We start from the raw sequence: 25,947 nt of genomic DNA on the forward strand, positions 1-25,947 counted from the left end.
GGGGCGCCGCGCCAGCCCCTTCCCCTCGCCGGGCTGAGGGACGCGGGGGAGGAGGGCGGGCTGCCGAGATCGGCCGCCTGAGGGAGGGGAAGGGGGTTGTGCCCGGCCTTCCCTCGGCGCGCCCCCGCCTCCCTTCCCGCAAGCTGAGCCTGGCCGGGGCCGGGCGGTCCCTCATCCCTGCAGCCTAGGGGCGAGAGGCGGAGGGAGGCAGCCAGCGAGTGGGGGTATTTGTTCATGCGGGTACAGAATTGGCCAGGATCTCCCTCTTTAGCCTCTTGAAAACCAAGGGAAGGCGGCAGCTCCCGGGTTCCCTCCCGGCGGCACCGTGTCATTTCTAAAAGCAAGGAAATGGTCTCTCTCAAAGATCCCCTTGGAAATCATCTTACTTGTGTTAGCCTAACCTGTTAGAGGCTTTCCTGAGACCCACTGTTGTGTTAGGTTGTACACCTGTAATAAAAAACAGTTGTGTTCCTGAAATTTTTAATTACCCGTGTTTGCTTAAGAATCCCCTTTGACTTTATCCTTCAACTGGATGGGGCAGGAGCTGTGGAACGTGGCCGGTCAGAATCACGGATGTCTGCAGGGTGCTGGCACAGATCTGTGTGCTTGCAGGGAGAGGAGATATCTTGAAGCTTTCATGCATACGTGACAATTTGTGCCCGGGAAGCTTTGCAGTCACAGCTCGATATCAAATGTTCTGCAGGAAGAGCCTTAGTACATTCAGTTCTTGGAGCAACTTGGTGAGCAAGAGAAAAGCTCTTGGCATTGCTTATAAAGACTGGGGAATTGCATTTTAAGCCTCCCATACCCAGCATGAAGGTGTCTTCCGACTGCACAGCTGTTTTGCCAAAAATCCCATGAGGCAAACTGAAATGCTGGGGACATGTTAGTAGGTAGGTAGGTTCCAGTAAGGCCTGCTTGTTGGTAAAGAGACCAGCGGGTTTCAGGTGCATCAGTCCAAATGGACCTCTCCATTCGAAACTCTGCCTCAAAACAGCATAAACCCTGTATCATCTAAACATTTTAATACTCTGTGGCTGTAAAACGGTTACTGAAATGTCATCCCTCTTTGTGTTCCAAGGAGTAAATTAGTTGATGTATCTCTGTTGTTTCCCGTTTTGTTCCTGTCATCAGAGTGTAACTCCAGAGCAGTTTAAATCATGCAGAAGCCTGTGAACACGAGCGGGATGCTGAAGTGGGGTTGCAGCAGCCCCACTGGAGACTGTACGATGCAGCTGTGAAATTGCCTCCGTTGCTTTTCCCTTCAGTGTCTCTTGGCTGCTGTTGAGCAAAGTGTGATATGGGATGGTTCTGAAGCTGGTTTAAACTTGAAAACACAGCTTTGCTGAAGCAGGGGGCTTTTCTGTATTTTTAATCTTCTGAACAAAAAGTTTCTAAATTGACAAATGAGTTTATCTAGTGGTGGGATTTTTTTTTTTCAGCCTAGAAAATGTACTTTGTGATGGCTTTTCTAAAATAAAAACACTAGTTTCTGGTTAGAAGTGAGATTTAAATAATAATAATTTTAAAAGCTAATTCCTGGAGTTTTATTGCAGTGTTAAAATCCAAACAAAATGCTTCAACATTATTACAATGAAAAAGATTGATAGACCTGTGCTGATTTTGTCCCAGGTGTAAAAATTGTTTAACTGTTGATTTTTTTTTTCTCTAGTTAGGATCAATAAACCTTTTGGAAGTACCATTTATTAATGGCTAATGAGATACTCTCTCCCCCCCTCTTTAGCTTTCCATCCCCACCTATGTCTGGGCAAGCAGACCATGTCCTCTTCGGAGGCGAGCGGGCAGGGGGTGCTGTAGCAGCAGTAGTTTTGCGTCTTTGGTAAGCAGTCACACAGTCCTGGTAGGCTTTTCCCACTGGTGGGCTCTTTTCCCAGCCTTACGAGGATGGAGTTCCTGATGGTAGTAACCCTTGGGAGAGGTCAGTGCTGTAGAACTAGCACAGAGCAGTGCATGCCTGCCTTTCAAATCTTATCAAATAGCGTTGTCGTGAGTTGATATTACCTCTATTCCCTATGCTAAACTTAGCTTTTGATAGAGGTGCAGCTGTTTAAAAAAAAAGTCAAGTAGGAATAAAACCAATATATAAACCTCCTTTGCTGTGTGAAAGTATTAGAGTGCCTTCCTTTCTTCCTAATTTGCTATTGATGTGGCATCTCTAAGTAGTTTATTGATGAAGTGCTCTATTTGCTTTTCACTCCCCTGTTTTGTTCTTGGCCTTATCCCCAGGGCCTGTGAAACCTTTTAGAAATTCCCACTGGTGCTTTGTAAATGAGAACAAAGCTAATCACCTCCTGGATCTCTCCTGCTGCTGAAAGAAACTAGCAGTCTGCTCAGTGAGTCTCTCTGCTCAACAATACCACATTTTCAAAGTCAGTCAGAATTTTCTCTCTGTGAAGTGAGTTACCTCAGGGCTTTTACAAGTGATGGAGAATTAAATAAAGGCCCTGACATAACCAAAACCAATTAAGAACAATTCAGAAGACTGTTTTATAACTGATGCAAAATAAGCATAGTTCAGTCTGTTAACCTACTTTTGCTTGCCACATCCTTTGCCATTATCTTACAAGTATCATCATTTGGGTTTTTTTATGAGGGAATGTTCTGCTGTTTTGTGATTTGAAGACAGGAAACAGTAAAAGAAAAGTAACGTCATGGATAAGTAATAAAATTATCTGTGTTCATCTTTAATGCTCGATGCCTGACACAGCTGAGGTAAATGATATCCTGAAAGAGAGAATGACAAGGAACTTTGTTGAATCAAAGGTGTGAAAGATTCTTTCCAAGTAAAGGACAAGCAGACATCCTCCAATACTTTCTGAAATTGTAAGTGGTTGTAACTTTTGTTTATAGCACATAAGAAGTATTAAATACATAGCCTGGCTTTCTTAGGTGTTTAAAAGTGGGTCAAAGCTACCTATCAAAGCTGTGGTAAATACAGCACAAAGGATAATTTTATGTACCATGTCAAACATGATTTAGTGAGAGGAAGTAAAACTTTTGCCTCAGTCTTTCAGGGTGAAAGGGAGATAATATTTGTGTCCACTGTATTTAAACTACGTGTCTGTTAAGTAAGGGGTTTATAGTTCCGTGTTTATGGGTAGACCCTACATCTGGTATTTGATCCATGAATGTGCCGGATGTTACAAATCCAGATGTTCTCATCCCTGGGACTTCCTGGCTTTGCTGCTGTGTAGCCAAACACAGGTCTGTCATGTCTCACACTGTGAGCACAGTGCTCCCCAAGGCTAGGGACAGTCACACATCCCAGGCATCCTGGCACAACCTGCTCGTAGGGGTGTTGTGGGGATGCTTGGCCATGGTTTGTGACTCCTTGATACATGTACGTGGATCATGAGGTGCCAGAGCAGAGCAGGAACCATGCTTCGGCGGTGGCCAAAGGGTAGACCATGAAGCAGGACCATGTGCTCAAATGATTCTCTCTAAGAAAGCATGCTCCTCTGCTGCAGTCTTTGTCAGAACCTGCCCTTACATGGTACAGCTCATCAGACACTCCTCTCTCTCCCCCTCTTCCCCATCACCAACACGGTTATTTGAAAGACCTATAAATAACAAGGGAGCGAGAGCCCGAAGCCCTTCTGAAAGTGGTTGCCTTGCCCCCTTCACTACAGCCCCAACATTAAAATCATATCCATCTTAAAACTAGCTCTCCTTGCTGGAGCTCTATGAATCTCCCATATTTTCCCCACTATACTCATACATTTCTGTGCCCTGCTAGCCAGCACATTAAATAATTCATAGCAATGGCAGCTTCACACACTGTGCCTTCCTCTCTAGTAGTCCACATCAGTGAGTCCAACAAATTTGCAGCATGACTCAGTCCCATAATTGTTCTGAAAACCACACAACCAGAGACACCCTTGTCTCTCCCTTTGATTCACTAAAATGGTTCTCAGATTTATTACATTTTCTTGTCTCCTTGATGTACAGCTTAAGGGCAGTGGGCAGCTGATAAAAGATTCTCAGTGCCTTGGGAAGGACGGATTGTCACTGGTGAGATCCCACTGTGATATATGATCATCAAATCACACTGGAGGTGGCATGTGTTCCTTTTGTCAAGCTCCATCAGCTGATAAAGTATGAGGTCAGAAACAGCGAGAGCTTTGGCACATGCAGAGAGGCTGATGAAGAACAACGTGCTGTGGCTGTGATTTGGAGCTAGAGCTGCCTGTGGTTGCAAGAACATCTGTTACAAGATGGTCATGGGGCACATGCACAGATTTGGTTCTACTGATGCATGATGCCTGTGCCATCAAAGCTGGAAACTAGTCAAAACCAAGAGAGGAACCTACAGCTACACTGAAGTTGTCACTGTGTCTCCAAGATTACTCTCCTTGAGGTTAAAATGATCAGAGTGGTCACCTTAGCACACCCATGACATGGTCCTTTATTGGCTGTGATAGCATTCTGCAGTGTTTTGTCATTTGATTGGGGTTGTTTTATACAGTCATGCAGATATTGGTGCAAAGTATTACAGATGTGAAGTTCTGGAGTCAACCTGGACTTAATTCTGCCCGCTACAGATTACTACCTGCTTACAGAGCACTTCTGATGGGCAGAATATTTATTCTGCTTGCTGCTCTGCCTGTGTAGTGCCTTCTTGTCCTCACCCCCACCACCAGCTCATGGCTGCTTGCAGAGCAGTGAGGCATTAAATATCAGACAAGCTGATGAGTATGTCAGGATCCATCCCAATGTGTGCTCAGTGTGTACAGACCACTGCCTGGAGTCAGGCATTTCACCCAGCTTTTAATTGCCTTATGCTTTTAATTTTTAATGGCCTCTGCAGATGCTGATTTATTGCAATGTACTGTAGCATGCATTTGCTTATAGCTAAGCAATGATACCAGTGCAGTCCAAGGCTGACAAGGTAAGTACTTCAGTGCTGTAGCAGACTGTGAAGTCTGAAGGAGCAGGCACCCTGTTCTGGAGAGCACACGGCTGCCTTACCTGCTGCGTGCTGCGTTCCTCAGGCCTGAGGGGCAGGACTTCCATTACATGCTGCAAAACATATTGCATTTTTAGAAGACCAATTTTTAGTGTCACTTCAAATAACATAGTATAGTATCTTTCCTCCTGAAGGACTAAATACATCACAGCAGCTGTCTGGCTGTCTACAGGTTTGGACTGCAGCACTTCAGCAGCTCCTTGCCATCTGTGAAATGGTCTCCAATCTGGCAAACATGAAGTAAGAATTACTCACAGGAGGTAAATTTGAAAGTTCTGGCACTTTTTATACCACCAGTTCTGGAAATACATTTATTTCCAGAACTTGTAGAGTGATCAGGCAGAAAGGAAGGACATTGGGGCAAGAATTGGTTTTGGTATTGTCAGCCATTAGGAGGGTGATTTTCTGAGGTCTTGGCACTTGTACTGTGCAATCTCATTAAGATGTGAGTAGGTGTTCATATGCAGGTGTGCTGGGTTTCTGTGTTGGGGTTTTTGGTAGCAGGGGAGGGGGATACGGCCGTGGCCCCTGTGAGGAGCTTCTCAAAAACTCCCCCCGGCTCCAGGTCAGACCCGCCTCTGGCCAAGGCCAAGGTGATTAGTGACGGTGGCTGCACCTTTGCGATAATGTGTTTAAGAAGGGGAACCTGGCAGGGGGGTGGGGACTTGTGAGGAGGAGTTATGAGAAGGACACCTATGCGAACACCGAGGTCAGTGGAAGGAAGGAGGAGGAAGGGGAGGGAGGTGCGCCAAAGCAGAGACCCCCCTGTATCCCGTGGTGAGACGGCAGGGCCGCCCCACATCCACGGAGGCCTGCGGTGGGGCAGAGAATTACCTGAAGCCTGTGGAGAAAGCCACTCCAGGACAGGCGCCTGTGCTTAAAGGAGGCCAGGACTGAGGGGAGAAGCAGCCCCCGCTGCTGTGGTTCTGTGCTGGGAGGACACGCGGGGGTGGCCCTCGCCGGAGCAGCACGGGAACAGCTGCGGCCCGTGGGGAGGACTCACACCAGAGAAGGTCCGTGGGGGACTGTCTGCAGTGAGAGGGGAACCATATGGAGCAGGGAGAGAATGGGCAGGGTTCACCCCACCTCCCGAGCGGGAAGGAGCAGCGAGCTGACTGTAACCCCCATCCCCTGCCCCTGCACCGCTGGGGGAGGAGGGAGAGAGATTGGGAGCAGAGCTGAGCCCGGGGAGAAGGGAGGGATGGGGGGAAGGTGTTTTTGTATGTGGTGGTACTTCTCACTGTCCCCACCTTGTCTGTTAAGTGTTGTGTTTGTTAGCATTTGAATTAAAGTGATCTTTTTTTCACTCTAATGAGTCTGTCTTTTGCCTGTGACCATAATGGATGAGCCACCCCTCCCTGACTGTATCTGGATTCCTAGCCGTTTTGCTTCATTTTCTCCTTCCCATTCCTGAGAGGAAGGGGTGAGTGAATGGCTGCGTAGTGCTCAGTTGCCCTCTGGGATCAGAGCACCACAGCAGAGGTAAGAGTCTCTGTACATCTTGGATCTCAAATCTTTATTTTACAGTCCTGATTTATACACCAATTTTCAAGAAACAATAATTTTAAATACAGGTAATTTTATGTCTACATTGAAGTAATACTGTCTTTATATTGTGTATATGCACACAGATTTCTCAAAATGAGATCTTAATCTACAGCTGATGTATTTAATAGCTACAATTAGGGAAATGGTTAGGAATACTTGATTTTATCTCATTTATGCTTCTTTTTATGTTAAGGAAAACCTTTTGGTTTCACTTTTATTTACCTTGATGGCTCAAATTGCTATGTGGAAGGCTCATACAGTTGTCTGACTTTCTTTTAGAAGCAATAGGGTGTTCAGCTCTAGTGATGAAAGGGCTGGGGAGTTGAGGCTTAACAGTGTGTGCAATAAAAATGAAGTATTTGGGAGGTGTTTGATTATCTGCTCTGTGTAAGCAACCTATCTGCAGTAGGTTTGCTGAAGAAAACATTCAGGAAGCTACTGAAGACACATTAAGCCCCTGGATACAGCAAGGGAGGAAACTTACTGCCATTTCCAATGGTATGATAATTTGGATATGACAGATCACAGAGTTGTCCATAATACCAAATAAGAGACACAAGGAGCAAATTTAAGTGCTGAAGCCTTGAGTACTCGCACTACTTAATTGTTAGCTTACCATCTAGGGTGGGAAGTCTGCTTCAATCTGCTGTCCTCAAGACACATTGCGTTTTCAGATTTACAGATAGACAAATGATCTTCAAGAGGGAGCTTGCCCCAGTGATGGCTCTCAAAAGGCGATGTGTGATGGGACTGTACCAGGTTGAGCTCCCTGCACCCTACACAGCCTCTTGCACATCGACAGCAAGCTGTGCCTTCTCAGACAGCCCAGTGCTCTCCTGCCACACCTCCAGATGTGCAAGGCATACCCATCCTTTCCTGCCATGAAAACACCTCTCTGGTGGGTCTCCCTTTGTAGCAGACATGCTGATTTGAAATAGCCTCCAAAATAAAGATGACATCTTGGGGCCATAGTGGGGCCAAGGGAGAACCAGGCTCAATGTAGTGTGGATGGTGCCAGACTGCTCCAGAAGGAACTGGTTCTGGTGTGAGCAGAAGCCAATTTTCTCCACCTGGATTCATGGCCAGCATCTCTCACTGACTGCTTTTTATTTATCAGTGTGGACCTACCCAGGGAGTTGTTTCTCATAGTCTCCAAGGCAATTATACACCCAGTATGAGGACATTGGTCAATGCTTCTAGGAGCACCAGACAGCTGAAAGAGGGGGTACATGCTTCTCCCAGGAAGGTGATAGCAAGTGGCTGATCAGGGAAGTGCACAACATGCAGTGTCCTACAGGTGGTCTCAGACTCTAAATTTTAGCATTAGTTGGAAGGACCAATTACTGTTACCATTCTCATAGACATGAACACCACTTCCCACTTCTTGATGCCAGTTTCAGATCATGCAAATAGCAGCTAGCTTGTGTCTATCTTATCACTTGTTTTGTAGTAAAATCTATGCTGTATTTATCAAATTAATGCATGAAAGAAATATTTAGGCTACAATTCCATGTGTACCAAAAGTCAGGAAATGCCTGGTTTAAATTTCCCCATATAACCTGAATGGATCCCACTCAGACATCCCCTCTCTGTGCTGGATGCAGCAAAGGTTCAGAACAAGAAGCATAATGGGACCGTGTAGTTAAAAATCTGTTTAATGCCTGCATATAAGTGTGGCTAAATTCAGGTTTCACGAGCAACTCCAAATATGCCATTCCTGGCCATATTCCAGCGTTTGGATGTCAACCGTTTCTACTGTGCATAGCAAGACTCTGATGCAGTGCTGATGTACAAACTCCTACAATTTGTGAAGGCCAAACCCAAGCATTAATTATCTTATATGGGTGTAGTAAGTCACCTTATTATCATCTGAAGTCAGTGACCCCTGAGCCTTCAGAACTGTAGCTCAGAGACTGTGATGGTCCCAATACCCTCATTCATCTGTGCATGTCTGTGTGGTTTGGGTCTGGAATATTTGAAAAGGATTGCTGTCGTCTGTGTTTGGCTCAAAAGATAAGGAGGATGAATACAATCCAGTATCCTCTTTCCTGCCCTTGAAAGGCAAGGGCCTCATGTCCCTGCAATTTGTCTGAGAGACTGAGAGGGACATTCGCTACTGTTGGGGAGTTTGTGTGTGGAGGATGACAGCCCTTGTTTCTCAGCTGGGCAATTCCTGCCCCCGACAAGGAAGGGGAAGGATGAGAAGTAAGTTTTAGTGCTGGATCTGTTGGCACTAATGTGGAGGGAGAAGAGAGAAGCCTAATGCAACCTTGTTTTCTTTTTTTCCTACCCAGGGATGGCACCCCTCTGTCCCTCATGGGGTCCCCAGAGTGGTGTGACGGGACTGTGATGTGAAGCACAGTCCTCCATCATCTCCCAGCTGCAGCTGCTCCGGCAGCTCAGCAGTGACTCCAGGCAATGTCTGCTGCTGCTCTGCCAGCGTGTTCAGCCCATCCTCAGCACGCTGATAGACAAACTCGGGTGGTTCGTGAGTGGAGACAGGTTGGAGGCTGATGCTTTGGCTGGGACATGTTTGCTTTGGCCACCTCTGCCACAAAAGCAACTGCAGAGAGCAGAGGTGCTTGTGGGGTTGGCAGTGCCTGAAGCCAGCAGGAATTCAGAATGAGCCTTGGCTTGAACCATCAGTGTGTGCCTCACAGCTCCCTCGGATGCTTCAGTTGTGTTGGAGCGTTGCCAACATGCTTTCCAGCCTAAGGAAACAGAGAAGTGAAATAACAGGGGTTTAACGTTAAATATCTCAGCTACACAAGAGAGGAATTTCCCAAGGCAAAGGCACTGCTTTACCCCGAGGACATTCCCTTTGCCAAGTACGAGTACCTGCTTTCAAAAAATGGAGGTGTGATCCCTTCCCAGAGAAGGGTCATGAGAATCCTTTGTAAAGGCAAGGGTTAAGTAATGTTAATGTATGATGGACCGGTGATCCTGGGAAGAGATATTAACGCACTTGTAGAAAGGAAAAGAAGGAAAGGATATAAATGTCCTTGTTCTGCTCAAACATTTCTTCATGGACAAGATTTAAAGCCTCTGGCTGTATGAATATGTTGCTCAAAAACCTGAATATCTGTTAGCTCGGTGCCCATAGTAAAAATGCTTGGGCAGTATTCTATAGAGCACTTTCCCACTCTGATTAAAACTAACACAAAACTGAACGCGTTTCAGACTTATACTATGGCAACAGTGAAGATGAACAAAGTTATTTTCTTCACCATGGGGCCTGTGAAGTCACAAGTAATGCAGCTGTGTTAGGTGATGGGCAGCTTGAGAAATCAGGGTTGCTTTTGCTCAGAATAAGTGTTTGCTGTTACAAAGAATTTTCCTTTATTCTCCGAGAATTATATCAAATGCTACTAGTCCAAATTAACTGTTTCAGTGATAGCATCTTTCAAAGAGATAGGCCGGAGCAGGAGAGGGGAAGGATATAATGAGAGAGGTTTTCACCTTTGATCTTCCCCTTCTATAATGAATAAAAGAAGAAGAGCAGTGAAGAAGGATCCATAAAAGCCCCAAACACAGCTAGAGATGTTCCCTCATGCAGAAAACAGCCATCAGTCTGCCTTCTAAAGATGCTTTCAGAAGCACTGGACCTGGTATTTTGAGAAGATGATGCTGGAGACAGAAAGGCCCAGAGCAAGAGCACAGCCACAGCACAGAGCAGCACGGCTGCCCCAGGCAGAGCTCTGCTGTCCGGAGGGCAGTTGCTGTGCGGTGTGTACCACAATTTAGCCAATGCCCCCAACATCATCTAAGCTATGCAGAATAGCTCAGGATCAGGAACATGACAAGGTGTCTTAAGACCACTTCAGCCCTTTTCCTGGAGCTGCAAGTTTCTCAGTTCAGTAAAAATCTGATTTAATGTCATAACCTCTCTGAGAAAGAAGTCTCTTTTCCTTTAGAGACTCTCAGTTCCTCCCTTTGCAAGCTAAGACACTGAATTTACTTGAATTCTTAACTAAACCTTCCCCCCAGAAAGCACCTGCTGACTTGAGGATCTCACCAAGAGTGTTTCTGTCGCAGATTTGCTTTTCCCTAAAAGGTTATAGAGGAAGTTCTCTCTTTGGGAACTTAAGGGCTCTGATTCTAGGTACAAGGCAGATTTAACAGCAGCAGCCAAACAGGTGACCACCCCTGGCTGCCCAAGAGACCTGTTCCTAGGAGAGGCCATGGGAAGCATCACTCTGCTACCACCCAGTTAACCCACAGCCCAACATAGCGGCATAAATTGAAACCACCAGCCAGGATGCTTGCCTTCTGTTTCCCAGAGAGGAATTTTGAGCTGGCTTTTTTTGTCCATGCTGGGGATTGTTCACTGGTATTTTAAACTGTGAACTTTATATCCCCATTTTATACTGCAGAATAGCATGTTCTTTACCCATATGATAAGAATTTTCTAGCATCTTTGTGTATAAATCTGTTAGGTCATGCCTGCATTTTCCAGCTATTGTTTTAGGAGTCTCCTTCTGGTGTTTAAAAAGGGAAAATACCTTCATTAATATTGTCCTCCAGCTTTAAACCTGTGCTGAACAACAGACAAACATTTAATTCTCCCCTTATCCTTTAAATATCCTTACAAGCACATGGCGTTCACACACTGTTAAGCCTGTCTCCTGTAGCAGCTGTATGTCTTCTTTTAACTCTGTCTTTAAAGCCTGCAGCTTCAACTGGGGTGGAACAGGAGCCCACGATACTTCATCCCGGGGTGGCTGTCTTTCTGGGTGGTATGGAGAGAGATGGTTTTCCATAATAAAGCAATCATCTGGATTGAATTGCAGATATTTAATCCTCACACAAGGTACTCCTGTTTGGTTTTGTGAAGTGAACAAAGACATTAACTTAAACATGCTCTGGGCTGGATTCAGATATCTCTGGGACTTTCTGATCATTCCAGCGATTAGCCAGCCTGCCTTGGTAACTTTAACACAAAAGGGCAAGCATAGAATCAAAACTGTCTCCTTCAGGAAAGGGTCTTAAATTGAAGATTTCCTTAACTTCACCCCCCCTAGGAAAAAGACTGAAGGGGCAGGCAAAATGGTTGGGAAAAATCCAACTCTCTCAGGCCTCCTGCTGTGTTTTTATGGCATGGGAGCGGAGTGATTTGAGTAGCTGCATTACAGGATGGGGGGTGGGGTGGGTGATGTTCATGTGAGTATTCATTGACTTAAGCCCCACAAAGCTATATTTACTGATTCTTTTCCGTTTCTTCCTCAACATGAAAGCTTTCCACTGGTTTTCTGTAGTTTTTCTGTCTTCCTGTGAGGACCCATGAAGACATTTAGTCTATTCCACTGGCTGAAGGCAGATAAACTATACCAGTATCATCTCTGACAGGTGCCTAACCAGGTTTTGAGAACCTTCAGACCCCATACCCTTCTCAGACAGTCCATCCTCACATTATCCTTCCTGTTAAAAACTTCTACCTGGCATCTATCCTGAACCCATCATTTCTTGGCCTGTATGAATCAGTATGGAGATACACAACCTTTTCACTTGGAAGCAATGATTTATCTGTTCAAAGACTATCCCATCCCTACTCAAGCCTTCTCTTCTTTAGACTAAACAGCCTCAATACTTTTCTATATATTTTCTAGACTTCTGATCATCTGCATTGCTTGTTTCTGCCCAGAGTACATCATGTCACCAAAGTGCCCCTATTCTACAAGCAATTGTGTGGCTAAAATCTGAGGGCCAGACATCACCATTTTGATCAGCGTGGTCATAGGAGCCAGACTTTGGGCCTCTTTTTGAAAATCTTGCCTTTTATCAAAGGCCATAAAAGCCTGGTATAAACATTCCCTGATGAAAACTTGGATAGTTTAATACAAAGTAGCATTTCTGGAGCTAATCTGCCATCCAAATGCACAGCTACACTCTGTAATGCTGTTGGCAGTCATTGGGAGATTTTTTTTATTGCATGCTCTTGCTTAGTGAAAGCTAAAACCAATCTAATAGCAGAGGGCTTTGAAGGCACAGCAAAGTGTATAAAAAGAATACTATTTTGTTTTGTTTTGTTTTGTTTTAAAAGAAAAATGAAAAAGAAAGCCAAAATAGGCCACTACCGAGGCTTAAGAAACTGATGTAATAAGAGGAAATTTCTGAGGTTTTGTAATGTTTTGTGCACTTGAGTCACTTGCAAAAAGACTATATTCAATGTCGAGAAAGTAATGAAATGTTCTCCAGGACATTTCTTTTCTGTTTTGTAATGATTTTCTTCTTTAAAAGGCACTATCTTGTCAGTATTCTAAAGCTTCTCTTTGTAACCCTCTAAAACACTCCAGACGTTTTCTCCAAGAAGGTTTTAAACTCCCCAGTATAAACAGATGGTCTGTTGGTGTTTGTATATAAGAAGCTAGCAGATTATATTGTAAAACAGACTAGACTAAGTCATTGGGGTTGGAGGGAAAGTTAATGAATAAGATTAGCATGCGATGGCTCTACTACAGTAAGATCCACACAATTAATCAAGACTGTTGTGGCACATTGTAATATAAAGATGCAATGTAAATACGAGGAAACTTCTTTGATTAGTGGATTTGTTTCTTAAATGAAGGGAAAAGTTGTCTCTGAGGGAGCGTTATGCATGAAATCCTGATTTTAGCTGTGCTAATGCAGTTAACTTGCTGCTGACATGTGAATGGGGACACCACATAGCCCTGCCGCTTTGATCAGCCTTATGGGAACACACATGTTGTTCCTGCCTCTGCTTTAGATATCCTGTGAGCCCGGTTATCCAACAGACCAAGGCTAACATGTTCACACTAAGGAAACCGCAGGAGAGACTACAACAGGTTTGTTTACACCAGCTTTAATTTGGTGCAGAGTTCAGTAACTCATAGAGTTGCTATGAGGAGTAGTGTTATGCCAGCTACAAGTCTTGCTGGAGGACAAGTAACATGGAAAAAAAGCAGGATCCTTACGAGAAAAAGGAACTCAAGAAAGTAATAAACTGTCATTGGCAAAACTGATGTGCAGATTCACAAAGGGATATTTTGGCCAATACGTATATTCTTAGACATTCCTCAGTATTTACCTTAAAGACAGTTGTAAGTTTGATGAGTCAAACAGTATGTCATGTGTGTTCTGACACATTTCTCTTTTTAAAAACTACACTTTGGAAAATTTATCAAATTAATTCTAAAATAAATTTGAAGAGATGCAGTCAATGTGCTGAGTCCCCAGATGTGCCTTTCTTAGAGAAAGTTAGATGTCTTTCATTGATCAAAATTACATTCATATATGAATTACCCTCATATTAACTTGACTGACATATATGATAGTTTATGGGACTAACCCTATGGGCTACTTCTATAAGAGGGAGCTTTCCAAATCAGCTCCTCAGATAATAACACAATAATTTCTAAAGATTTCTCAGCTAGCTGGTACCCTGCAGCTAGTGCTTTTCAGGCACTAATTTATTTTTTTTTTTAATTCTTTATGTCTCTAGATTTGAACTTAGAGAGCAGGTCAGCACAAAAAGCAATTTGAATACATTCCCTGCTTTTATTTCCACCATGTCACTTCAGCATAATAGTGTCAAGGGCAAACTCTGCCCTTATGTGGTGTTCTTTGATCTTTACAATGACCAGAAACCTTTCCTTTCATGTCAAATAGATATTGAGGGATGGATTTTGCCATCAGACCTGTTAACTTGAACAAGAGCTGCATGGATGCACCTATACTCAGCATTTCACCCAAACGCTTAACAGCACCACAGGATTTTCCCAATGTTCCTGGGCATGAAGGATAAAACAGAGCAACTGGGTCCTGTGGAACAAGGCAGACCAGTCAGCCAGAGTGAAAACATTGCAGGCAGCCCTCCAAAAAACATAGATAGAACATCTTTGTTGTCTCAACCCGTGCACAGGAATGCACGACATGTCTGGGGAGGGCGAGCTGCACGCCAGGCACACGCCAGCGCAGCCCGTGGGGCTTTGACCGTGGTGCTCCGGGAGACATGAACTGGCTCTGCTGTTGCACGTCCTGAGGACGACTAAGCAGCTCATCTAACCTTGATACCCAGGCGGCAGCGACACAAACGTCAACACATGCTCGCCAGCAACTGCAGGCGCTTGATGCGTGCTTGCTCTTCAGCACAGAAGAGGCTGAATCATTACAGAAAAAGCAATCGTTTAAGCTTCAACTCTTCTATAGGAGTTCCTTATAATGAAAATGTAAGATTGGCAAATGCTAGTTTGGGGTTGGGTTTCTTTCATTCTTTTTTTTTTTTTTTTTTTTTAACCTAGATTTTGAAGTGCTAAACAGGCTGCTTGCCTGACCTGTTCTGTAGCATATGAATTGGCATTTCATCCTGCAAGTCCTCTGGTAAGACAGTAATGTGTGCCTGAGCTAGTTTGTAACAGTTTTGTGAACTAGGAGGAAAAAATGAAATACATCTCGCATTTGATTTAAATGGAAACATGGGATATGATTTGGAATCCTATTAAAGGAGCTCTGACAAAGTGGTCTGCATGACCCAGAATGCCTAATTTAAAAATTAGAGTGATGTAATCTTTTACCATGGTCTAAACTTTTATTGCGGCAGGATCCTCTCTTTGTCACCCCTGGTTCCCGGAGCTGCCGGACTGCCGTGCCGCTGTGGGAGTGAGCAGCTCTTGGCTGTGTGCTGGTCTGAGCTGGTAGCGCTTCCCGCCAAGTGATTCAGATGCAGTGGGAAAGGTAAGCCCTCGGCTAGATCTGGTGCAGTTCCTGCTGTGCTGCGTCCAGCCAGGCAGGGAGAATGCTCACTGCCACCCCTGTCAACCACCCCCTCCATGTGGTCTCGCTGGCTACATCTCCCTGAGCACAGGAGACAAGGCTGGGGACATTTTCTGGCATGGAGACCATGTGGCACAGGGTGACTTGTGTCCATGTTATTCTATCTTCTTACCCCTCTTGCCCTGCATCCAAAGTGGGAATGGCTCTTGGTTGTGGGACCTGTTGGGGAGGGCAGTCATTGCACCCAAGCGCTACCAGGGACCCTCACAGCCTGATGGCACAGACAACTGTGCCCTAGGGCCTGGGAGAGGTCCCTGGCTATTTTTCATCTCGCTGATATAGATTTGGCTTCTTCAGGCGGGCAGCAGCCCTGCCTGAGGCTCCTCCATCCCATCTGCCCTGTCTTCTGCTTTTACAGCCAGGATAGACAAGGAGGCACCTTTAGGGCATGAGTTTCTTGGTTTGTTTCAGACATACTCTTGGATGAGTGGGACTGTGCCCAATTTTCCACCCTCATGTGCAAGGGGAGCACCATCTGCTACGTGTGCTGGAGATGCTGAAGCAAGGAGAGAGCCACACACCTCCTGGGCACCACCTCACTTCAGCATCTCCAGTCGGAACAAGGGGCGCGGGCACAGCTGGGGTGGTGGGGCACAGGGGACATGACAGCATCCCTCCCCTGTCCCTCCCTGTGCAGACCCCAGATGCCGGGGAAGGACACAGGAGCCGTTTGCAGGTGGGAGTCAGATATAATGGAGGGACTGAGCAGCACTGGCAAAAAAATGGGAGGGCAGCAGCCAGCAGAGCTGGGGTTGCGGGGGGAATCCAAGGAAGGGGTCTCCCTGCTTACCCTGTGGGAGAAGGTGAGCAGAGGGTAACTAAAAGGATGGATGTGCTTCACGGTGGTCCCTGAGCATCACCAACAGCGGTGAAGCAGTTAAGGTGTGGGGAGCCCTTTTTCGTTTGCTACATCTGCACGATTTGAGCACGGGCAGCGCCATGCTGACACTTGTCCCTTCAAAGTGTCCCCTCCACCACCCCTTGCCACTCAGTTCATGGGGCGGGAAGAGCCACCCACCTAGAGATGGACCCTGGCTAATACGGAAAGCCTCTCAAGGAACAGGGCATCACTTTCTCAGGGCTGGCTTGCTAAAAATAACCTAGTGGGGAAGAATACTTGTGTGAAACCCAAGTGATCTGGTACATGCTGGAATTTCTTTAGGCCAAAATGAGGCAGAACATGAGGCAAGGAGGGAAGGAAGAGTAGCCTGTTGCCTGATTTCTGGCATCTTGTTAGGGGGTCTCTGCTAGTGGGGTGAGAGGGGCAGATATCTCCAGAGCATGATCCAGGGTAGGGCCTGGGCTTGGGGACCTGGTCAGCCCTCTCGGGGTACCTAGCACTTGGGGTACCCAGTTCTCTGCTCTAACTTTAGCAGGATCCCAGAGGAAATTGCTGTGCTGCAAGACTACACCAACCCTTTCACTGGGAGCTAAAATACCATGCGTTATTTGTAAACCCTTGCTAGTAATGAAACCATGTCTTCAGTCAGTAGGAAAACATCACAGCTCTCTTGCAAAGAGGCAGACTGAGCTCCCAGAAGCTGCCAGCTGCACATTTTTCTCACACCCTCCTAAAATATCACTGTAATTTTAATTTACTCAGTTGACTAAACAGACATTCATTATAAAATTCATATTAAGAAAAGAGACACCTGGGATAATTTTGATTGATTTACTTGGCAGAGTTTTGATAGCTACTGAAAAACATACTATTCATGTTTAGGTGAAAAATAAATGGAGTCAAATAAGTGTCACTGCATAGTACTAGGAGGTATATACAGCCACATGTAAAAATGCATAAACACAAACATTTCTGTACAGCAACTTTTCCCTTCAGTCTGTATAGAGAAACACTGGTTTATAATATGGGGAAAATATAAAGCAGACATACATGCAACAAGGACATGACAGTTACATAGGTCCCACCTGCCTCCCAAGAGTTACAATAATAATAACAATAATAATAATAATAATAATAAAAGCCTTTTTCAGGGAAAAAATTTGAAACCTGGAATGTTTTCATGTTGAGGTTTCCAGAGAGCTTCAGATGTCAAACATATCTGAAGGTGATCTAAAGGCTTGATTCAAAGCCCTGTGAAGGCAATGGAAAGACTCCATTGGTTTCAGTGAGCGTGGGGTCAGACCCAGCTATGTTACCATGATCCCATTCTGCCCTCCCCCAAAATCCAAAGTTGAAGTCTGCGGATAAAAATAAACAATCGTATCATACAAAACTTTGTATATAGAATACAAAAGGTAACCGTTGACTTTTTGTATAAAATACAACTTTTTGATAGTATATTTATTTCACATATGTATAAATATAACCCAAATAATATGATTTTTATTATTCCTACCAAAATATTATTACTTTTTGTTTTTTTGTGTTTTTTTTATTCTTTTTTTTTTTTTTTTACAAAAGTTTACAAAACAAATAATTCTTTATATTTACAACCCAATACTGCGAAGAGTGCCCGGTCAATGATGAAAAATAGACTATAAGGGTAGTGCACTTAGCCATTGCAAAGAAAGAGAAAAAAGACACTAGCTCCATTCAGATACAAGTGTTCTGAAGAAATGATATTGGATTCAAGTTTTGGTTGCAAGAGTCTTTCACAAGCTCACATTTCAGATGCATCAGGTGTATCTTTACAGGACTGCAAATGGCCTCTACCTTTGTTGAATTTACTTAAAACAGGATGAAATTTTGACCCCGGAGATGGCTCTCACAGCCCAGTGTCTTCTGCACTCCACACTGAGGCCAACAGGACAAAGCTCAGCATTGAATCCACCACCGGATGATATCCAGAAGTCTTGGGACCAGCTCAGCTGAACAATTTCTTTGCATCATTTGAGGATCTGGAAAACAATCTGGTCTTAATATAGAAACCAGTGGTGGCTTTTTCAGTGGCATGTGGGGGTGGTTGAAGTTACCAGACTTCAGTGCCCATTGCTCACGATGATCCTAACTCAGACTCGACGTTAGTGGCATCGCAGTCGTCTGTTCCTACCAGATCTTCAGCAGTCACTGCTGACCTGCTCATGGACAGGGTGTGTGCCTGTGTGTGAGACAGATGAGCCGAGCTTCCCTCCACTTTAAACTCATGCAGCTACTATTTCAGTCTAGTTTTGCACAATTCATAAGGGACTTATTTGTTAGACCGCATGTGTATCTCTCCAAACTTAGGTGGGGCGCCAGTGACCTGGGCTGAAAAGCTCTTTAAAGACTTGGAAAAATTTGCACTGGCATATCAAAGGGACCACATGCACTCCAGTCAAAACTGGGAAGAAGAGGAAGCTTTTTGGGCAACAGAGCCACTATGTTACACAATGCAGGGGTGTGCAACAATCACCAGCTGGGGCAGAAGGGACTCTTCAGCAGGCTTTCTTGTCTCTCTTATGAAAAACCTGTCTGGGAATGAACAGAATCATCAACTGGCATATCTAGCTAAATGCCCACGTTACACCTTTCCTGGAGGTGCTGGTGCTTATTTGTGTGATGATGCTTCTTGGAACATCATGAAAAATTGTGCCCACATGAAATGGCAGGGTGAAATGACTGGAAAAGCCTTATTAAAACCTCTCCTGAGAAATAGGTCAGATAAATGCAGAGGCTATTGTCAAGTAGCCTACTCATCCCACTGCCACTAACGAGGATGAATAAAGCACTTGCATGGGGCAGAGCAATGCCTCTTGGCACTGAGGCATGTGAACGTAGGCATTGTATTCCTTTGCCACATCCAGTTTTAGCTAATTCAGAGGAGGCTGTGAAACACGTCGCACCACATCATTTTAAAGAACAGCATTTTCATTTGAATTGCAATATCTGTTCCCACCTATGAATCCTCCTGTCTGACTCACTGCAGAGCTGCTTTATGGTGACATAGCACCTCCTTCTGATGCCCTTACTGACCAAATCTATAGCAAAAAATTTCACACAGTTGAGACTACTCCCTGGTGCTGAGGTCAAGCAGTGTGGAGCAACTTGTATCCTTACTGCTCTGCTCTGTTAGCCTCCAAGTCAAACTGTCTATGGGAATGGCCCTTGCCCCAGGTTAAGTCCCTAGTGATGCACAGAAATGGCTCAAGGCAATGGTAGCTGGGCCATCCCCAAACCCAGAAGAGATCACTGAGTCCAGTGCCCAGAAATATTCCCCAAAACTGTTTCGTTCAGAAGCACAGATGTGGCTGAGTGTATCTTCCTACTGTGAGTAATCCAGGTGGTTATAAATGATCTCCACGCTAGTTTCAGGGGCAGAGCCTCTTGTACTTGGCCTGACAGAGGTTGTGGGGACCTGGGCCATCACTGGGCCTCTTTCAAATCCTCCCATATGGCAAAGGGAAAGCAGGATGGAGCCAAAATGCTGTGCAATCAAAATGGTAGCCTCTCCTCAGACAGAGATGCTGACACTTCTGCTGGGCTAAACCTGTTCGATAGATGAGGACTGGGCTGAACTACCTGACATTGACTGTGGGTTAGGATGAAAATGAGCATAGTGGCTTAGCTGGGCCGCTTCATGCATTTTCCCTCCTCTAATCTGGACCGGGAAAGTAGTCAGTGAGGGTCAAATCGTGAGCCCCCTTCTCACTTAAGTTGTCCATTAAGTCACTGGAGTCCCTGGGGTAGGGCAAGGTGGCAAAGTCCTGAGCTTTAGTGTAGTTCATCTCATGTTTCCCTCTATGCCCAAAATGCCTGTGCTGCTGGCAGGACAGTAGCACGCTCTGGTAATTGCTGCAAGCACTGACGAAAGGGAGAAGAAAGTGACTGCTAGAGTCTGCTAGAGACTGAGTAACACACTGGATGATTTGTTTCCTTCTTCCCTTGGATGAGACAAGTTACCCTTTTGTGTGTTACAAAACATAGAAGGTTTAAACCAAAATCATCAGGAAAGCAAATGTGAGTTTGTACTGTGTAGAAGTAAACAGTTTTTGTAACACAATGAGATTTACACAGGACCTGATGCTGTCAGGGCTGAGTGGTCCCAAGGAAATTAAGGGCTGTGAACACGATGATTGAAGAGTTTTAGACCGCTTGTGCTCTTACTTGCACTCAGAGAAATGACGTTCCACAACCCATATCACTGACTGGTGCTTGCGTATGTGGGAAACTAAACATGATTTTCCACACAGCCCCCATGAGAACTGATGGGTTTGCAACGCACTGGGAGCCAGTGTGGGGAACAGACCCTTCATGCGTTCCCACTCCTTTGTGGCAGGCATGAATATCATTTACATTATTGTTTCATCAGGGGAGACCTCAGTTTTGTTCCTAGAGCGACTCTTCAAACAGGGCAGTCTCCCTGTATGGTATTTTAAAGGACAGCCCAGTTACTGGAGTGTAAATTAATAAAGCAGGTTGTTGGCATCTAAAGAGAAAGCTAATGTCCTTACTGCCTCTTCATCTAGTTCACCCTTGGTACTGTCACTTACGAGTGGTTCCCCAAAATTTCATCGAGGTTGATGTCTTTCATCCAGTCATCATTACCAGGTTCCGTTTTCAGTAAAGAATCTATAAAGTCTGAGTCACTGTTGAGCGCAGGTCCTATACTGTCACCTTGCTGGTTCAGAAAGTCAAACGCTAGGTCATTACCATGGTCACTTCCTTGGTAAGCCCGAGAGTTTTGGTTGGTAGATGTGAAACTGGTTGATGGCAGAGATGACGGAGGTGTCATACTTGTTCCTGGCTGATTCAAGGTAGGCACAGTCTGTCCTCTCAGCTGGTTAGGTCTTATGCTGAGACCTCGTAGTGAGCCAGCAGATTGTCCATTTAGAGTCTGGTGCATTTGGTTTAGAGGAGGCCTCATTTGGACTCCCGCTGTTAACTGATTAGGAGGTGCCAATGCACGCTGAGGGAAATGCTGGTTGCCTACATTGCGTTGCAGAGCCTGGTTAGGATATGGAGTGCCAGTGGGGAAACGGACCCCTGTGGGTTTCAGTGCATCCTGCTGCTTCACTGCAGCTTCTTGTGGGGCCCAGTTCTGGGCAGTGGCAGTAGCCGTGATCATCACGTTGGCTGGCCTTTGCGTGGGGATACCTGTGGCTCCATGGTTCAAGCTTGGCCTTACTTGCTGCGAGTTGACCACCGACCCCGTCCCAAAAGGCGCTACGTTGTTCCCCTGTGTCATGGTTTGCTGTCGAGACATCATGGGGTTATTCTGACTGGGCAGGACTTGATTTTGGCTTCTGTGTGGCTGCATTTGGTTCATTCCTGAAGTCACGTTGTATGTGCTTGGTTGGTTGCAGGGAAGGTTCCCGTAGCAGCCCATACTCCGAGCGGCAGGAACAGAAGGCATTCGGGTCCCAGCAGCGGTGGACATGAGGCTGGAGCTCTGGGGCATGATGCTATGAGTTGAAATTGGGTTCGATAAGGACATGTTGGAGCTCATACTCACAGCTGGTGAACCACCTGGAAAGGAGAAGACAAAAGTGTTAAGTATGAGTGCATCAATGTGTGGTATAATTCAAATACCAATAGGTTAAAAATCCAGTTTTCTAGCAGCAGAATTTCTTGAAGAAGACAGCTTGCTCTTAAGAAGACCTGAATGAACTTGCTCAAGTCCTTAAAGATGCCTATCATCCAAAGGGTGGTTTGGTCTATATGAAGCCATTGGTAGTCCTTCCATCCCTTCAGAGGACAACGGGTAAGCCAAAACTGGTGCTCATTGTAAGAGAAATATTGGATCAGGGAAGGACAGACAGAACCACGGGGCAGGAAATAAGACTTTTCGGTTTTTTTTTACAGAAGCACTAGACACCTTGGACAGGACCTGTCTAAGTGAGCAGAGGCAGAGGAGATCAAGGACTTTTCTTCCTTACAGGGCATGGCTCATCCTGGCTCCCTCTAGAGACAATGGCACCATCATTGGGCCCCTTTTCTACCTTTCTTAGACACCTACAGCAGTGATATCTATCCCTTCTGAAATGCTTGTCCCGGATGATAGCAGGAGCCAAGACTGTGTCTCACACATTTGCAGCACTCAGACCCTCCCTCCCAGTCAGGTGCTGGGAGAGCAGCTCAGCCCCATCTGTGACCTGCCCGTCCTCCTGTGTGGTGGCCGAGCAGGCACGAGGACATGGCTTGGTGCTGTGCCTGGCAAGTGCCACCCACATGCCCCTTCTAAGCTCTATTCCCAGTCAGGCTATGGCCGTTTGCCCCTGCAGAAGTTGATTTGCCCATGAGGGAGCCACACATGATACCTGATGTTCAAGCATTTGCTGTGCATAAACATCACCTTTTGTGTGTCAGAAAACTAGAAGTTACGAGCTGGCACGAATCTGCCATTTGTGGCTAGTTCTGTCCCGTGGAGGATTTTCCTGTACCTGACATCTGCTAGTGAATCACAAGAAAAGAGGTTTCTCTTCACTTCAGCCTCCAAATCTCAACACAAGCTCACTTCTGTGGCAAATTTGCGGCTATATAGTATCTATTTTGAGGCCACAGTAAATCATTTATGCCATGTAGGCTGACTGCTTATGCAGTACAAGGCTCTGAATTAATCCCCAAGAGATTAGCTGAAGAAGACCAAACGTTTTCTAAACAAAGCCAGTGTAGATGGCACTGTGGAGAACCCTTCTCTGCACACCGTCAACTGCTCCACAGCTTAATTCTCTTCACTACTGTTGCTTTCAGTACAAGCCCTATAAGAAGTGCAGCTAGGAGAAGTCAGGTTCAAGGCAAAAGAAGGGACATGTTTCTTCACGCAACATGTGGGTCAGCTGAGGAAATCTTTGCCACATGGCACAGTACAAGCTAAATTCTACCACTTTGAGTGGCTTCCAAAGTGTGAGAAAAGGTGTTGAATGGGCTTGCTACCAAGGTAAGACTGCATTTTGGGAATTCCTTGAGCCTCTCCCAGAGGAGGAATGAACATACAGACCTGGAGCTTTGCTATTTCATCAGTAGCATCAAGTAGCAATTGTTGGACATGGGACACTGCCTTGGTTTGATTCTTCATATATACAACAAAACCAGACTGAATTTGAGTAACTTTAACTTCATCATCAAATCTTATTATATATTAGTTGGAGTTATTCATTTTATTAGTTGGTCCATCATCAGTTCCTTCTTACTCTACAGGTGCTTTGAGACCGTGATCATGCCTGCAGTGTTCTCCAAATACATCAGTCTCAGTGTGTGGCATGTTTTCCAGTGCTTTGCTCCTTCTAAGCTCTTTTCAAAACTTGACAGTTCTTAACATTCGATTTCAAGGCTGTACATCACAGCTGGTCAGAGTAATAGCTCTTGCACATCCCCAACATGGATGTAAAGTAAGCTCTTTTTTTCTTGTTGAGCATCATCTCAGACTATGTTTGTCCTTTTGGTTGCAAACACAAAGCCATTTCCTTATGTGCTACGTTATTTTTGTATCACTCTGGTTTCCTAACCAAAATAGGCAGTATGAAGTCAGATACTTTAAAGGACACTACCTGAACAACTATTACCTTTATCAACTAAAGTTGTGGTTTCACTGAAAAAAATACCATGCTAGTTTGAAAAGATTCTTTTATATCAGCCCATGTTGCTTGACATTAATTATATTCCCTTCCTAAATTCTTTATTATTCAGGCTGTATCAGCTCCCCAGGATTTTTTATGAGCTCTGCATTAGGTCACTAGGGCTGCAATTACCTACTTACTTTTCTAATTTTTGTCATGGAAATAGCAGTCTTCCTTGGAGTTTCAAGACTAAATAAAAAGTGACATTAAGAATTTGGAGAACCTCTCAGCCAGCAGTTTAAAACTCTTGAAGACAAATCTTGTGCATACATATTTAAAAAGGCTATGTTTAGGAACAGCTGTTTAATATACTGATATACTGTTCCTGTTGAAATTTCACCATAATGATGTTCAGTTCCCTCAGACTGGAACAGAAGAAAAAATTATCATATATTTCTGCCTTTTCTGCATTATTTTTATACATATGCTATTTCCATTTAGTAATAGATGCAAAAGATTCTTTTTTTTTTACTTAAATAATAATCTCTTCCCAAATCATTATTAACACTGAATGTGACTCCACAACCAGGGTTGCTTGTTCCAAATGAATATAAACATAGATACCTAAATTAAGAAGCTACCTTATCCTGGAAGGCAGGCTTTCCCACAAATTGACTCTAAGCAGAAGACACTTGACTACAGAGAATTTAATTGTCCTAACAATTACGCTGTCCTAACTCAAGCACCTAAATTCAGTCCCTGAGCTGGGCAGTCCCTGGGACAGGAGGTGCTAAGAGGGGTCCACCTGGTTTTACCCCCACAGGGATAATCAGATTCTCCCTCATGTCCTCCCAGGGAGCCCCCTAACTGAATTTAGCTCTAGAAATGAAGAGGAGAAAATCAGTACTCAGCAGGCACCTTCATGATGAGCCCTGTCTTTGGCTTTGCTAGTGGGCTGTGCATTGCTCAGTGCTTTTTGGAAATACTCTAACATCCTTTTGCAGGGGTGATAGAGATGGGAGCCCTGAGTCTTTGCTTCCTTATGCTGGAACTAAGGAGGAGGAAAGGCACAGAAATCAGTGGCATTTCAAAAGACCTGGAACAGCCAGCTGGGGGGATCTGGTTCTCTCCCTTCAGCTGAACTACAAGTTTGTAGAGTCACTTCACTTGCTACTGGGATGAAGCCCCTCCCGGGGTGACCCTGTCTGCTGTTGAACAGTCCTCAGGGCTACCATCACACCGCCTCTGCAAATGCCATGCTCTTTCAAGAGCACAAGTGGTCAGGACATGGGTTGTACTTGTGCAAAAGACGAAGCTTCCTCTTTCTTTGTATTGCTATTTTTATCCTTTTATTTTTAACACAAATATTTTCCATTCTGATTTCTTCCAGATGGGAAGAAATGTCTTCAGCAGCGCTGTGTACAGCAGCTGGGCACCCCAGGCTACGGCAATTCAGAGAAACGCCTTCACTGCCTGATTCACCTGCTCTTGACTTGGGGGTTTCTTGCCGTGACATGGCACTATGGGGAAAAGCACAGAGGAATAAATGCTTAACCAAGAGTCTCCAAGCCCTTATGTTATTTGATTTAACTTTTTGTTTCTTCTTCCCTGACCTGAGCAAAGCTATTCCCGGAAAAAGGGAACAGATTCCCTGCTGTTACCCCCTTATGCAAGAGTTTCCTAATTGCTCCATCTGGTAGCTTTGCTGCAAGCTCCCAGCACAGCCCTTTCTCCCAGGCTCGCCAGAAAAGCTGCTTTCCTCCCTGGGCTCACTCAGCAGGGACCTGAGTTTTGAATGGCCAAGTGCTGCCAATCCCACATGTTTCAAACCCAGGAGATGGGATTCCAAATACCACAAGATTGGCAAAGAGTCCATCAGATTTAGAACAAGAAGAGCCACATAACAATGGTGATCTACTTATTTTGGAGCCTTTCACAGATGTGGCTGCAGTCATTTCCATTTTCTTTTTTGGGCTAGAAATGGATTGGTTTTAAGTAAAAGCCAAGAGTCTCAGTTAATCATTTGATTCCAGGAATGAGCCTTTAAACAACACACCAAATCACAGGATTCCCCAGAAAACTGCCAGGGTTGCCAAAGTATTTGTTTTACGAGCACAGGAGGCATGAAGCCAGCAAGCAGGGCTCTCTCTGCCCTGTGGCACTGCCCTCACCATGGGTTATTACGC

At 45.0% G+C, this 25,947-nt stretch overlaps 1 protein-coding gene across 1 annotated transcript in view; it reads right to left on the minus strand.

Annotated features, from left to right (window-relative positions):
* Window positions 1-16,983: 16,983 nt before the first annotated feature.
* Window positions 16,984-25,947, minus strand: part of MAML2 (mastermind like transcriptional coactivator 2) — a 218,847-nt gene continuing 209,883 nt past the window's right edge. Inside the window, exon 5 of the mRNA XM_042792595.1 lies at window positions 16,984-21,731. Within this exon, the coding sequence (XP_042648529.1) occupies window positions 20,752-21,731 (980 nt within the window). The 3' untranslated portion in view covers window positions 16,984-20,751. The remainder of the gene's footprint in view (window positions 21,732-25,947) is intronic.

Source organism: Tyto alba, unplaced genomic scaffold, assembly GCF_018691265.1.
Source record: "Tyto alba isolate M040663 unplaced genomic scaffold, T.alba_DEE_v4.0 Super-Scaffold_2, whole genome shotgun sequence".
In the NCBI taxonomy this organism is placed as follows: Eukaryota; Metazoa; Chordata; class Aves; order Strigiformes; family Tytonidae; genus Tyto; species Tyto alba.